We start from the raw sequence: 16,805 nt of genomic DNA on the forward strand, positions 1-16,805 counted from the left end.
TCAACCAAAAATCAGATTCCCATTTCAGAACTCTTGAACCCCATGGTGTTTTATGTTCACTCTCCCAAGAATGCACAGATAACATATGGAACATGAATCCTTTGAGGGTCCCTGAATTCTCAGTGGGATTTCACACTCTTCACAGAGTTATCAAGGAACCAGTTTCATGCATTAACTTTGTCCAGTTGTTCATTGAAATAACATGCTGGAGTTATTCTACATGTCCAAATTATAATATGAAAAGTATTTTTTATTCAGTCTTGGTATGCTTCAATTCTTTTCTTCAAGTCTGTGAAATATTCAGACTTAGAAAGACGGGACTACCAACCTTTGTAGGCCTGTGTTGCTGAAGATGCTGTAGCTGTGATCTGGGCATGGAAATGTGATTTCTAGGAAGATGTAACAGCTCTGTAATGCCCACTTCTTCCCTTCTTCTTTTCATTTTTTTTTCATTTAGCTCAACGAATCAGCTAAACAGCTTATAGAGACGGACAAGACCAATCTAGCTGCTGCATCTGGCAGTGATGTCTCTTTGCCTGCTGACATTAACCTGGCAGTAAATACAGCCCAGTGCTGTACCCTGAACAGTGCCGGAGCAGTCAGTGCCATTCAGCGGCATATTGATGGCAAGAAGAACACCAAGAAGCGCCACTCGTTTACCGCCCTCAGTATGACACACAAATCCTCCCAAGCCTTGAATAACAGGCATTCCATGGAGATTAGTGCCCCTGTCCTGATAAGTTCGAGCGACCCCCGTGCTGCTGCCAGAATTGGAGATGTGGCTCATCTCTCATCCAGTGCTCCAGTCCAGGTAAACTGTGGATAAATTAAACATAAGGAACAAACCACTTAAAATTAACTTAGAGGCTTTGGCAGTCAACTAAACCAGATGATGAGTTCTTACCCAGATTCCTAAGAGGTCACCTTTGTGATCTAACATCCAGTGGAGCAAAACTGGGGCAAAATTCTGCGGGTAGGTACCTTAGAAAGAAGTACGGTGCACAGCTAACTGTGATCTAGAGAGACTGGTATGGGAGGAAGGTTTTGCACGGTACCTCGCAGGTAGTGAGTCTCCAATCTGTAGTAGGTCTGTAACCTTCTTGAGAGGAACTGATCCTGAAAGATTTGACATGATTTCCCTCATGAGTCCTTATTTTCAGGACTTATGATGCTGTAATGTTGGCATGTTATAGAGGAAGTCCTGTGCCCATTGGTATTGCAAATATCAACAGGTAATTTCACAGAGAGAGAGAGAGAGAGAGAGAGAAATTTTTTGAATGGCAGGCTGAGGAATCCAGCATAGTGGGTTGTTTTTTAGCTAGTTCATGTATTTATTTATTTATTTCATTTATCAACCACCTTTGCTGTAAAGACTCCAGGCAGATTATAAATATTAAAAACAAACAATACAGTAAAATGATCTCAAACAATTCTACTGGGCATTAGATCTGCAACGCTATTTCCTGTATAAAAGTGTCCTTCTGAACAATTATGTTTTGCACATTCTGTTAACTGATGGCCATGTGAGAGCCTTCCTTTTAGCTGGAGGTGAGTATTCTATTGAGATCCATGGCTGGGAGAGAGTATCACAATAAGCAAAATGGTTCATGCCTATTAGTCTATGTGGTCTGTAGTCGTTCACTGAGGAAGTGAATCCCAAGCAAAAGACAAAATAGCTTCTCTAAGATCCTTTCAAAGACGTGAGCTCTGATGTAAGCAGTTCTTATCTGCAGGGCAAAATTTGGCATTTGGCCATTAATCCTGCATATATGGCAGGAGGCTGGAAAAGACTTTTACAGGCTCTAGAAACCTTTATAATGAGAACCTGAAAATGAATGATGAAAGGTAATGTTTCTGCCAGGCTAAGTTAACATGGACATCTGCCGGAAGAACAGAATCCTTTAATCTTTGCCCTGTGTTCCTTCATATGAGAATGTTCCCTGCCCTACCCATCACACATGGCTATTTTCAAAAAGCAGCTGGAAAACACTGAGGTATTTGTAGTACTCTTATAACACTATTTGCTATATTTATTCCTATGACTGTTCCAAAATTTTTGGTTGTGAATTCCACTCATGGGTCTGTTCCGCACATGCAGAATAATACACTTTCAATCCACTTTCAGTGCACTTTGCAACTGTGTGGAATAGCAAAATCCACTTGCAAACAATTGTGAAAATGGACTGAAAGTGCATTATTCTGCATGTGTGGAAGGGGCCATGGAAATGACCACACTCGCCACAATCCAGTGAGCCCCACTAGACATGTTAAAGGTATCATACGTGCTCAACAGCAGCATCTTCAGACTAGAGCCAGCATGATGTAGTGGTTAAGACCAGGACCCAGGAAACCCAGGTTCAAATTCCTACTGGTGCTATGGAAGCTTTCTGGGTGACTTAGGGCCAGTCACTCATTCTCAGCCCTTATCCTGGCTAGTATTTGGATGGGAGATCTCCAAGGAAGGCCAGGGTTGTGGCACTGAGGCAAGCAATGGTCAACTACTTCCAAACGTCTCTTGCCTTGAAAATTCTATGAGGCCACCATGAGTTAACTGTGATTTGATGACAAAAATAAGAATGTACAAACTGCATGGCAACTACTCGTATTGCTCCCTTGAGATTAAAATTGCAGTTCAAAATGGTTGTTTGAGACAAAACGGTAAAATAATATATGTTGAACACAATCTTGCTTAACAAGATGAGTAGAATAGAAACAGAGGTCACATTGGTCAAAGACAACCTCTGATAAAGGAAAATGGTGGGTGAATGTCCTCAGAATGGGAAAGGCACTCATTTGAGGCCTGAACCTGTGAAAAATTTGCTTGCTTTCTGCTTGTTTTGCATTTATTGAAGGATCATGGTAAATAAACACTCTTATTTACAAAAGATAAACGCCTGACAAGAACAGACTAGCAGTGTTGCAGATGTGTCACCACAGTATAAAGTCACATACAAGGGATGCATTTAGAGATACTGCTGTGATAGCTGTTGGACTTCAAGGTGTACTTTGTCATTTTCGTAAATGGTGCAATCTCAGGAGTTTCCTGCTAGTTAATTGTAAGCATATGGATCTCTTACACTACCCTAAAAGCATTTGAAAATAAGGGATGATCTTAAAAATCTTTTCCCTGTTTGAAGTCATCATTTTTCAACTTCAACATTCAGGAAAATGATAGTATACGAACGTTGTTTCTAGTGGAGTATTGCAACAGCATCAGTGCGTGTGTGCATAAAAATAACCACAGTTCATTCCTTCAAGAGCATTTGCATCTGGCATGGTTGATGCCTGCACGTCACCTGCCACCCATTAAACATTTTTTAAAAATGGCTTTCAGAAAAGTGTTTGTTTGTCCTACAGGCTGCTCTAACATGCCAGTTAAATTGATTTGTGTCAGGAACGTACTAAGGCTGCTCACCGGTGATAAAACCGAGCCAAAGTGAGGTTAGCTTCTAGATTAGCAATGGAGCTGTGCACAAGCGAGCAGCCCCGCATGATGAGGGAGTCCCTCTTGACTCTCTAATCTTACTGAGGCCTCAGGTGGCTCATCCTCCCTCCATTTGCACCCCTTATGAATTATTCTTCCTAGCTATTTAGAAAGGTCAGGGGTCAGCCTGATCCAAACCCCCAGGTCTTCCTGACCAAAGATGCATCTCATAAATAATGAAGGATGGTCTTCTACAGCCCACCATATAATCTCAATGGCAAAGAAAGGACTCAAGAGCACTATGCATTATATGTGTTTTGCACAAATTCGGGCTTTGAACAGGGAGCCAGTTTGCTTACACAATGCTTGATTCTCAGTGGAAGGGCACATATTTTGCAAACAGCTACAAACAACCTTTAGGCAGTGTCATAGGGCTCCAAAGAGCAACAGCAACACAAAACAAGCCTTTCTAAATGATTTTCTAGTGTAAAGGGAGCAGAGTCTGGAAGTCCTGATTCCTAGACATCAGAAATCAAATCAAAGCAGATTTCTTACTCCAACATTTGGAATGAAAATGTGACGTTGGGAATACGGGATGTAAGAAGCATATTGTTTGTATGTAGCCGAGCGAGAGAAAAGCAAGCCAAGAGATGAGGTTTGGCTTTATGTCATAAGCATGGCGGACTGGAAGAGGCACCTTTGGATCGCCTTGGTGTGCACAGGGTGGACGGAGGCCATTTCATTTCTGGCTTTGACTCTGGCAAATGGTGCTTTTGTGGGTGAAAGTGATCGTTTAAGCTTGTTTCATGTGAACTCATAAATTATTTTTGCATCTTATTAAGTCCACATTTTAACCCACCATTGTTTTTTAACTTTCAGACAAAGCCAGCCTGATTATAACCATATTTTTTGGAAAGTAGGGGTGTACCTATAACATGCCAAAACTATGTTGCTGATTTCTTACCACCACTTTCTGGAACACATTCAGTACTGTTTTCATACATCAGAAAGCTTCTCCACTCAATTCAACCAATTTGTGCCCAACTATACATCCATGTGGAGAGTGCAATGTACAAAGTTGCTGATCTGAATTCATCCTACAAACCAAGCTAATTGGGTGAAAGAAAGAAACCACATCCTCTATACTTTGTTTTCTAGTTTCCTCACCTTCCTTTCTCATTATAGAAAAACAAACGGGAATCTACATGGTATTAAGGGGAGGAGAAACCCAATTCCCCATCTACCTCCAGCATGGTGTAGTGGACTCTAATCTGGAGAAGCAAGTTTGACTTCCCACTCCTCCACATGAAGCCTGGTGGGTGGGTGACCTTGGGCCTGGTGGGTGATCTTGGGCCAGTCACAGTTCTCTTTGAACTCTCTCAGCCTCACCTACCTCAAAAAGTGTCTGTTGTGGGGAAGGAAGGGAAGGAGTTTGTAAGTTACTTTGAGACTCTTTACAGTTGAGAAAAGCAGAATATAAATCCAAACTCTTCTTTTTCTCCTCCTCCTCAGTCTCCAACTCCACTTTCAGGCATGCACACGTGCCTGCCTCTGTGCCACACCAACTCTGGCTTCTCTCCACCTGCTGCCTCCCTCCACCTGCTGCCTCCCTCCCTCCCATCCATCTCCTCACTTGTGCTTCTTCTATACTAGTGGCCTGCTTGTTTATTTGGGTTTCCCTCCACCTATCAGCATGTCCCACCTACTTTGGCTTCCCTCTACATTCCTGCCCATTTGTCCCTGCAGCCTCAGGGGCATGGTGAGATAAGTGAAAAAGCAGGCAGAGAAAGACAGAGAAAGGAGGCCGTCCCTCCTCACCTGCTCCACCACCACCACAATTTTGCACAACATTTGGATTGTTACAGCAACTCAAAATGCTGTCTGAACTTTAGCATTTTTCTGTTATTTGCATATATACAGATGTTTGGAGAAGATATGGCCAAATTTATTTTTACATGACTGATTTTTCTGCAAAATGAGCCTCCAAGTTGAAGGACCTCCAAGTTGAAGGAAACCTATATTATATCTGTGCCTGGCCCCATTGGATTTTTTTTTTTATCCACAAGCGGTCCAGGTCCTGATTGTTAAATATAAAGACTGGTCAATCCACCCAAGCATATAGCTGCAGCTTCTCATGTTGCATATTCTTTAGCTACCTAAATCGCAAGAATTACTCCAAGTAGCCATGACTAGATCACTAATAGCCCAGGGCAGAAATATATTCTGCTTGTGAATGCATCCATGAGGATAGCTACATGGACAGGGGTTTGTTCTTATGTTTGAATTAGCCCTAGGACTGTACTGGTGTTAGCTGCTAAAATTGATAACTTAAAACAGCAATGGGGATATGAATGTATTGATGTATCAAATAGGCATACAGACTATAGCAAGGTGGATTAGAGTAGTGGTGTACCTTATAATTAGAGCAATGGTGTGCAGAACCATGATGAAAACCACTGTTTGGACCATGAAAGTAGCATCTTCTTATTTAGAACCGTAGCACATAAAAATAGGAAATGTCCAGGAGTCAGTTAGAGTGCCAGGTTAATGGCAGCGCTTCCTCATCAAATCATTGAAGCCACATGAACTAAGGAGTAGAAACAAAGGTTTTAGCATTCCACGGTGTGGAACTGCTCAGTCTCATTAAACATAACCCAAGTGAAAGGGGAAATGTCCTACCAATTTTGCAAAATCTACATTTGTAACTCATTTTAAGATTATAGTCATATGGATGTTTATTTCAAACTGCACCACACTGAATTCTGCAATACTGAGCAAAAATGCACAGGATGTAAGTCATTTGCTTATCTCAGTAGGTAGTAGTAATTTCATAGTGTTGATAGTTCATACTTCCAACTAAATATTCTTATCTGGCCAGGGTAAGCTACTCAACAGGTGAGCAGAGACTAAAAAACTCTTTGGTCTGAGTCCTGCAGTCCATATCCTCCCTACTTTCCAGCTTCATGAACATCCCGTTGCGATGACTACGTCTCTCTGTCCCAGCATTGAAACAAAAGACCTGAATGAGGCTCATTTTCAAATCTCTCACCCTGTCTAGGCTAGGAGGGGGTTAACAGTGGCGCAGATGGCTTATTCATTTATAGGCAAGGTAAATCTAGAGCAAGAGATTAATGTTCATCACCTTCTGCAGTAGACAAGGAGTTAGTGGGGGCCCATCTGCAGCTGTAATTATGTTTATCTGTGTATATAGGGTTGGGTCTTTTTAATATATTACGCCATTAAAAGAAAAGCATTCTGGAGCCATTGGATATTTTACCTCCCACTTTGGTAATTAACATTTGATGAGACCACTTGATCTTGGCGGTAGCTCTTTCTTGCCAATACTTGGTAGCACTCTGCGAATTAAGTGCTTCCACATTATTTCTAAGAACATTAAGGCCGGGAGTCATGGCATGACCCATTGTTTTATGGAGTCAGTGAATTTGACAGAAATGAGTACCATGAATCTCAAGGACCATTAGCCTGTTTTCTAGCTCAGACATTTCCACAGGATGACATATTAACTTATATGTATCAAATATATGCACATTTATCTCTTCTTAGAGAGATCTGAAAATATATATTTCAAATAAGATATGAATTACACATCCCGTGCATTCAAAACACATTCCTCATTTATTATCAACTGTGGCAAGTTGTATTTAAAGTCACAATAACATACTGTGTTTCATAACTGCTTAATCTAATAGAGGCAACACCAATTTTTCTTTCAGTAATTTTCATCTGTGTTGATGTTTTTATCACTTACATCATGGCTTCCGCGCTGCATCAAAAAGACTTCCAGAATCTGCAAGAAGATTTTTTTTAGAAGTTTTCTAACATGGTTTTTATAGCAATTCCTATTTGACCAATAAGAAAAGCAGAGGCCTGGTTTGGAAATTCATGCTGCTACTGCTGTTTGACATTTATTATTTATGTATAAAGTATCCAGCTGATCTTAAACTCAAAGGAATTTGCAACTGATCACTTCCTGTATTGTCAAGTGAGATTCTGTTTGCAGCACCCATGGTGGTTCCTGACTGGGGAGGGAGAACAAAAAGTAGAGTCCTCTTATCATTACAGAAAATAGTGGATGGGAAGGTCATAATGCCCACCACCCCTTCCACTCCTAAAAAATTCTAAACAACCACCAAGCCTCGGGGATGCATTTTGCACAATTCTCTCATGCCACTGGATAATATCTGACAGCTTATTATTTCTCAGTCAAAACAAGCTACTACTGTAGCCTGCTTAACTGTTCTACTATTTCCTTAACTGTTCCACCCTCTATTTTCCCCTTGGATTTTTGAGAGCAGCAGTGGCGTAGTGGTTAAGAGCAGGTGCACTCTAATCTGAAGGAACCGGGTTTTATTCTCTGCTCTGCCGCTTGAGCTGTGGAGGCTTATCTGGGGGATTCAGGTTAATCTGTACACTCCAGCACATGCCTCCTGGGTGACCTTGGGCTAGTCACAGTTCTTCCAAGCTCTCTCAGCCCCACCCATCTCACAGAGTGTTTGTTATGAGGTGGGGAAGGGAAAGTTTGTAAGCCCCTTTGAGTCTCCTTACAGGAGAGAAAGGAGGGATATGAATCCAAACTCTCCTTCTTCACCACTTTGGGAATGAAGAATGGTCAAGTGTACTCAGCCATCCTTAATTCCAAGAATGATTGAAGGTCTACAGATGATTCCCGTCTCCTTACTGCCTTGACTAAGACTGGAGGAAAGCAAGGGGGCAGCCAGTTAAAGATCCCTTTCAGTAGATATCCGCTTCCTTTCCCCTATCCCAATACAGAAAGTCAAGGAGGAGGGCAGCAGCAGATTTGGGATAGCGATTTTGCCAATGGAGGGAAGACAAACAGTGTGGGAATTGAATGAAAAAGGGGATAACTGGTAATTCTCCAGGATTTTAGTTGGAAAGGGAGGAAGAGAGGAGCTGTGAAAGCGGGAAGTAAAAGGAGGGCAGATGCAAAATATTTTTATTTTCTAGATTCTGGAGGCTTTCTTTTATACAAGTTGTTTCTTTACTAAACAAGCAAGAAATCTGTTCATGTATAAGCAAAACGTCATTTCTTATAATGTATTATTCCTATAAAGCACAGTTTCCTATTGTGAACAATGTTCTTGCTTGTTTGTTTTTCATATGACTAAAAATGTTGCATGCAATGAACAGAATGTATGTACATGTTTTGCTTACCACATAAAAGGCTGATTCCCATGGAGATTCTGAATATGCGTGAGTGATTTTTGGGAAAGAACAAGATTAAGTGAAGTATGTGCGGGATTCTGAGAATAGCAAACACAGCCCTTCCCACTTCTCTGGCACACATCTGTGACTTCTGAAATTGTCACGTTGGGTTTGAAGGAGCCATGTAGACTAAATGCCATAGGCTATATGGGACTGAAATGAGGGAGAGAAACCATAGGAACCCCCCCCCCTTGCCTACCAGTGGCATTTTTAAGAGGCTGCAGAGGTCAAACGAGGTGTAAGAGATAGTTCCACTGGGCCACTACCCACTTACCTCACGAAACTGCAACGCCGCTGCGACCCCGCAATGAAAAGCCTCCGTGGCTTCTGACCACGGAGACATTTGTTCCCCACACGTTTGCAATTCTTGAAATAACGCGGGCAGCAAAGAGCGGGAGTTCCGTTGCAATGAGGGGAATGGAAGGCGCCTCCGGATTGGTCAAATACGTCGAGCGTGTGCGTCATGAGTTACGAAGTTGAAAGTAAAGGCGGCCAGCCGAGGCGTGAGTCTCCAGCAGTGTGATTGTGGCTGGGAAGAGGTTATTTTATGATAGGTTACAGCCTGAAGGGCGTGAGTGTGAACGTCTATCAAAGAAGGCGCTAACAGCCCTCTATTAAAGGCGTCGTGCACATGCTGAGCGTCAGCAGTAAATGCGTTAAGCTGCGGCTTTCTGTGGAGACACGTCATCAGCAGTGTTTGGAAGTGAAAGCAGAAGCCGAGCTTACGCCACGCCTCTTGTACTTCCTCATTGCGCCGGGCGCCGACATTTTCCCATTTGCTTTCGGCTTGCGGGCTTTTTTGAGACAAGATTGAGAGCGTGAAGGCGTGACTTCGACTGGAGGTGTCTGACACCGCGTGTCTCACAATAAACATCATTACGCGCACTTTTGAAGCGGGGACACCCTACTTAACAAGATGGCGCTCCCTGTTCCCTGATTGGCGTGAGCTCGCGTCTGGCACAGCGAATCAGCCGCTGTATAAACAGTCCGAGGAGTTCCCCACAACCCTGCGGCACTCTGCGGGGTTTTAAAGTGCTGCTCTTTTAAGCGGAGACTGAATTTGCCGCCAGCATAGCCAAGGGAGGTAGCGGGAGAGAGGTAAATCCCTGGCAGCCGCGCAGTGAGCGCCGGAGATGTGGGGAGCGTCCAGGACCCCCGTGGCTTTTAAAGAGGTGACCCCGCAGCTTATGGTGAGTGGATAGTGACCCACTGTCTCGCTGGTGCTGTCTTTGTCTTGTGAGACCTGAAGCAATGACTTTGGCTTGCTAGCCCATTTGGGTTTGCTTTTACTCCCTTCTGATCCCTTCTCCTCAATGCAGCCTTCAGCACCTTCACCTGACCCCCTCATCAACTTTTTGGGGGACTGAAATGAAGCTGTTGGGGAAGGGGGAAAGATCTGGGAGTACCTTTCACTCATTGTTCATATGATAAGAACATAAGAACAAGCCAGCTGGATCAGACCAGAGTCCATCTAGTCCAGCTCTCTGCTACTCACAGTGGCCCACCAGGTGCCTTTGGGAGCCTGCATACATGCAGGGATGTTGAAAGCAAATGGCAGCGACTTCTGCTTTGCTGCTGTTACTCCCCGAAAGCACCTGGCTATCTGTTAAGCAGGCATTTTGCAACCTCAGATCAAAGAGGATTAAGATTGGTAGCCATAAATCGACTTCTCCATAAATCTGTCCAAGCCCCTTTTAAAGCTATCCAGGTTAGTGGCCATCACCACCTCCTGTGGCAGCATATTCCAAACACCAATCACACGTTGCGTGAAGAAGTGTTTCCTTTTATTAGTCCTAATTCTTCCCCCCCAGCATTTTCAATGAATGCCCCCTGGTTCTAGTATTGTGAGAAAGAGAGAAAAATTTCTCTCTGTCAACATTTTCTACCCCATGCATAATTTTATAGACTTCAATCATATCCCCCCTCAGACGTCTCCTCTCCAAACTAAAGAGTCCCAAACGCTGCAGCCTCTCCTCATAGGGAAGGTGATCAAACTTTCAGTACGAGTAATATGCAACGAAGAATGCATTGGATTTAAATATAGGTGCCCCACATTCAAATCCATGCTCAGCCTAGGAAGACCTTGTCATTCAATTTAACAGGGTCTTTGTGAGAAGAAGGTTTTATCAATTTTAACTCACCATGAATACTGGGAGCTAGGTGACAAAGAAATATAAATAAGTAACAAATGTATTAGGAACACTGAAGCAACAGTTCAGGGCTCCATGAATTACTATGTTCTCTGAAATGCTTTGGTACTTGGGCAAGGGAATTCCTAACTTGGGGCATCAGAGTTTTTCTTCTCATAGGCCATATCCAGCCCCTTAACCATTTGGGAGTCATCACAGTGTAGAAGAAGTGCGTGTGCCTTTTTCTTCCACTTAAAGCATGGGATCAGGGTCTTCCATATATACATGAAAGCATGATTTGTGCACTCTCTCCCCCCTTTTTGGGGAGGAGAAATAGGCAGCTTTATATATCGACTTGAACATTAAGTTCCCATGAGACACATTGGCATTTTGCAGATGTTTATAGGGATTGAAGCCTTTCTCCAACATTCTCCAGTTTAAGAATCAGGTGTTGGGATAGATCTATATATCCCTCCATATCTTTCATATACCAGTTGTCTGACATATATAGAAGGATATATACTTGCCAGATGCCACTTAGACCAGATGAAGAGTGTCACTGGGATGGTACTGGAACTGGGCCAAGGAGAATGGAAAGCATAATTACATGCAATTCATATGTCCTTGCCAGTATCTTTATTTTTAGCAGCAGGCTGGATGAGATCCAGTGTACCTCTTCCTCCTGATTCTTCTCTGTGGACTTTTGTACTCCTTTGAATATCCTTGTATTTCTAGTCCTCAGAAGGACCAGTTGCATACAACTCACCCAAACCCAATGCTCAGCATCAAAAAGCAGCACAAACATTATGGTGATGATGCAACCATCCTTAACCACTCGTTTTTGTACCCTTTCCAGGATTCATCGTTAGCTGGATCTGCAACGATGGCCGGACCAAGAGTAAGCAGCATCAGCGGAGATCAAGCAACACCACCAAAGGTCCAGCTACCTCTAAACATGTAAGCTTCAGTTTTTGCCCTGAATACAGCATTAAGAATCCACAAATCATTTTTGCTGTTTCATTTGCAGTATGGAAGTCTTTATATGAGAACACTTCACACACACTTATCACTGTCCTGGACGTGATGCAGCCTTTTGGCAAAATTGAAAAATGTACAGTGAAAGGCCAGGTCACCTTCTTTACCTAGTCCATTTTAGCTTCCAAGGTATTTATTATGGCTAAATGAATCATTGTGTGGCAGGCTGAGTGCCTATCAGCAATAGAAAATCTGCTCCAGTAAATTAAATCGCTTATGAAATGATGTTCCCATACAATTGAACACCTGAGTCTGTCATTGTTAGGAAGAACGGTTTCTAGGATAAAAACCATCAAGTTATGTATTCTAGTATAATTAAATGAAGACAAAATTAATATGCTATGTGCAAGAGAGTGTAGGTTGAATAAATATTACTTGAAAGAAAGAACTAGATCAGGAATAAATTACTAGATCCGGAATAAAATTTAGCAAATTTATTATACAAACTTTCCATTGAATGTGCTTTACATTTGAATGTAGTTCAATCATCTTTATTCTTTCAACCAAAACTTGTTTCCAGTGCACAGTATGTCTACCCTCATCCAATAAGCACTGTATTTAATAATTGCTTTGTCCAGACAAGTGATTCATGGAATTATCTATAACAATTCACTTGGCTTTTCTTTAGAAGGAAGGATTTTTCTGTATTGTCAATATATTCACTTGATTTTTTAAAAAAGCATTACTTACAAATGCTTTCAGTTATATACTGGTATTATATTACAATAAAGTAAAAATGAATATGCTATTGATCGTTTATGATTAGGCATATAATTATCCGTTTCAGCTGTGATTCCACCATAATGGCATGGCTGTGGGAAATGCTGTTGTTTCTTGAACCCAAGCAGAAGCAGTGTCTTCTGCACCGGTTACCTGGAGGTCAGATATAGAAGATACTTTTTTCTGTCAGAAGCTCTTTTTCTGTCAGGTAAATGAAGTACCTTATGGTGGTGGCGCTGTGGAAATGTGTTCCTGAATTTATTCATTCATAATTTGTTTATTAGAACATTCTATAAAACCTTTGCCCTCCTGAAAATGGAGCCAACATATATTACTAATCAATAAAACAATGCAAAACATTTTAAAATATCATGTCACCATAAGTCATAAAATCATACTTGTAGAAATTACTTCAACTGGCAACTTAGGAGTCTGAATCTCCAGCTGCTGTGCATACCTAAGGTCCCAGGTTCCATTCCCTAGTATCTCCATTTAAAATATGGTTGCCGGCTATGGTTTGAGAAATTCCTGAAGATTAGGGTGTGCAGCCTGGACTGAGTAGAGTTTGAGGAGGGAAGGGACATCAATGGGCAAGGACGTAGGAAAGGGGGGGTTCTCGGGTTCAACCCCCCATTACATGTTTGAAGCTCTGCCTCCCCGTTTGTGGGTTTCTTGGGTTTTTTAGTGCTTTTTCGGTTTTTGGCCTGCAGGGGGGCACAGTTTTTAGGCTAGAAGCACCACAATTTCAGGGATGTTTTGGGAGACTCTCCTGATGATACTACCCAGGTTTGGTGAGGTTTGGTTCAGGGGGTCCAAAGTTATGGGCTCCCAAAGAGGTGCCCCCATCCCCCATTGTTTCCAATGGGAGCTAATAGAAAATGGGGGCTACATCTTTGAGGGTCCATAACTTTGGACTCCGTGAACCAAACTTCACCAAACCTGGGAGGTATCATCAGATTAGTCTCTTACTGATACCGTTCAGGTTTTGTGAAGTTTGGTGCAGCGAGAACAAAGCTATGGACTCCCAAAGGGGGGCCCCCATCTCCCATTGTTTCCAATGGGAGCTAATAGAAAATGGGGGCTACACATTTGAAGGTCCTAACTTTGGACCCCCTGCCCCCCCGCACCCCCCCCCCATAAAAATCTATACATACGTCCAGAGGTGGGATGCAGCCTATTCGCACCTATTCGGTAGAACCGGTTACTAAAATTTTCTCAGTTCGGCGAACCAGTTATTAATGATTAACTTTGGCTCCCAGTTGAGTTCTGAATCGTCTTCAAGGTGTTGGTATTAACCTTTAAGGCCTTACGCGGTCTGGGACCCTTGTACTTATGGGACCGTCTTGCCCCATATGTCCCAACTCAGCCTCTGCGCTCGGCAGAGGCCAATTTACTGGTGGTTCCCAGCCCCTCAATGATGTGGCTGGCCTTTGCCTGTTGGAACGCTCTCCCTCCATCTGTCCAGGCCCTGCGGGACTTCAATGAGTTCCGCCCGGCCTGTAAGACTGAGCTGTTCCATCGGGCTTTTGGGGAGACCAGCCGCTGACGTGTGCCCCCGCCCCTCCCTTTGCTATAACATTGGGGGACCCTGTCACCCTCCCCTTGGGGGGGGGGTTGTAAGCTGCTGGACGCCATCTGCTGTGTTTTGTAATTTGTTTTAGAATGCTGTATTTTAACAGGGAGTGGTTTTAACATGTATAGAGCCTATTTATTTTTTTATTGATTTATTGTGCTCTACTTATATATCTATGTTGTACACCGCCCTGAGCCCTTTGGGGAAGGGCGGTATAGAAGCTTAATAAATAATAACAACAACAACTCCACTAGGGACAAGGGGGTAATCTCTGTCCCTGGATACAACAAATCTCGGCAAATGGGGGATGCAAAATCGCCCCCCCCCCCCAGGGCCCCCTCAGCGCCCCTGCCCCCATGGCACCCCCCCACATGTGTATGAACTGTATGAAATAATACAATATATAGTAATTCTGTTTTTTTTGTTCACTGGTATAAAGGTTGGGAAAGTATTATAGGTAAAGATTTTTCATTTTCTTTTTTTTCCCTTGAAATTTATATTGGAAAGAGAGGAGTTTAAACTACTCTTTTGGATTAAGGATTTTGGATCTCTCCCTCTGTTAGTTTTCTTTCAAGTGGAATAGATAAAGTAGTTATAGGAATCTGAAGGGGAAGTAGAAAGTAGGGAGGGAGGAAAATATGGGAAGGTAGGATGCAATATAGGATGTTTTAGTTGGGGGGGTTGAGAGAGATAGACAATTAGATATGTTTGTAATATGTTAACAATTGTAAACAGTTTTTCGTTTCTCTCCTTACTTATGTTATTATTTAAAATAATCAATATAATTATATAAAAAAGAAATAATACACTACCTTTCAGTATATTGCTTTTTTTTAATACTTTAAACAGTCATTATTTGCATCTAGAGCAAGCGGGGAGGGTAACTGCACCTGGGGTATCGCCGCGTGCCCTGTGTCCTTGCCACAGCCCCTCCCAGGAATGCCCCGTCCCCGGAATGCCTGGTCACTCCCCCATCGTGCCCCGCCCAGCCCCATTGGCGCTACGCCACTGTTTGAATCCCACCACCATCGGAATCTGTTACTAAAATGTTTGAATCCCACCACTGCCCAAGTCCCTGTCAATGGGGTATAATGCCATAGAGTCTACCTTCCAAAGCAGTCATTTTATCCAGGAGAACTGATCTCTGGAAACCAGTTGTCATTCCAGAAGATCTCCAGGCACACTTGGAGACTGACAACCTTAGTCCTTTGAAAATATGACAGAAACAGGCCCTAGGATCCCATAAAGCTACTGCCAGTCACAGTAGATAGTACTGATCTTGGTAGATTAATGCTTTGTTTCAGTATGTAATAGTTTCATTTGTGCCAAAAGCAGCCATTTTTAAACTGTCAGTAGCCTTCAACATTTCATTTGACCACGTTGTAGAATATTTTATATAAACAGCAAGAAAGGAAAAATAACCACCTTTCTGTTCTTAGTGCCTGGAAGCCACACTTCACTTCAAAGCAATTGTATCTCCAACTTATAATAGACCCACAGAGATGACATTAATCGTAGTACCATGAATTCAGTGTTATAAATTCAGACACAGTTCAGTCCCTCAGGCCAAAGTTAAAGCAGGAAATTCTGGCAGGCAACTTTTAGCACTGAATATCATAGATTAAAACTGTGTCCATTAACTAGATCCCATCCATAAAACTGCAGAATGTCATTTTATTGCTGCTTTGAAGGTGATTTTTTTCCCTTTTCTCTTAATTTTATCTCTGCTGCAAAAATATATCGTAATCTGAAATGAAAAGCAGCCTCTTACAGAGGTTTCATAGCTGGATAACACTGTTAATGTCAATTCTTTGCCAAAAGCACATGCCAAGGAACAATAGAAACATTTTTTTCCTAGTTAACTAGGTCATTTTTGAACAAGAATAGCTTTTCCATGTTTTTGACAACAGGTTGTCAAGAACAACTCTCTTCTATCTTTGCGCAAGTTAACAAATGTGAAGTCTGTCTGCAGAAATAAGATTCTGCTAGCACCAATATAGTAAAATCACCACCTTTGTAAAAAAAAAAGGCACCATTTATGTCAGTAGTTAATTGAGAAGCAGAACTTGGTGCAGAAAGGATTTCTTATAGCAAGTCTAGTTCAAAGTCTGAAGGATAACGATTTGAAACTTTGGAATAAAGCATCCTGTGTAGCAAATCTTTACTTGGGCTAAATCAGCCAGCCGCATCCTATACAAAACCAGTTACTAAATATTATTTTTAAAAGATCCTGCAATCCCTGATTATCACAATATGGCATGGGCTTCAGTGACTGGTTGCAATAATAGACCTTTGGATTGGGTCATGATGCTTGATGGCCTTCTCCATGTTCTCCCAACCACTGTTCTTCTCAACAAAGGCTCTTACGGAGCTGACTGGATTCTGCAGAGGATTTTCACAGGTAGAAATGGGTTAATTACCCCCTGCAGGCCGATTCCCCGCCCTCCTTTTCCTCGCCCACCTCTGGCGCAAAAAATTTCACCAGAAGTGTTCTCGCTTTTTCCGCAGAAAGTGAGGAGCAACCACAGAGCATACGAAGGAAACACACTATCGTGCTGGGGATAAGATTTTTTTGCCCCCCGACGCCTCTCTCTTGACATACACTCACAAAAGCACGGACATGTGCCAGGATGGCCAATGTATTTACCGATTGGTCCCAACATGCTTCTGGTCCCACCGT

The 16,805-nt window shown here is 42.5% G+C and overlaps 1 protein-coding gene across 2 annotated transcripts in view; it reads left to right on the forward strand.

Moving 5' to 3' along the window:
* Window positions 1-16,805, forward strand: part of SH3RF3 (SH3 domain containing ring finger 3) — a 303,586-nt gene that overhangs the window by 235,669 nt on the left and 51,112 nt on the right. Inside the window, exons 4-5 of one of the 2 annotated variants that reach the window (XM_048494720.1) lie at window positions 458-811; window positions 11,654-11,754. In XM_048494720.1, the coding sequence (XP_048350677.1) occupies window positions 458-811; window positions 11,654-11,754 (455 nt within the window). The remainder of the gene's footprint in view (window positions 1-457; window positions 812-11,653; window positions 11,755-16,805) is intronic. The other variant, XM_048494721.1, reaches the window with a different exon arrangement.

This window comes from Sphaerodactylus townsendi, linkage group LG04 (genome assembly GCF_021028975.2).
Source record: "Sphaerodactylus townsendi isolate TG3544 linkage group LG04, MPM_Stown_v2.3, whole genome shotgun sequence".
Classification (NCBI taxonomy): domain Eukaryota; kingdom Metazoa; phylum Chordata; class Lepidosauria; order Squamata; family Sphaerodactylidae; genus Sphaerodactylus; species Sphaerodactylus townsendi.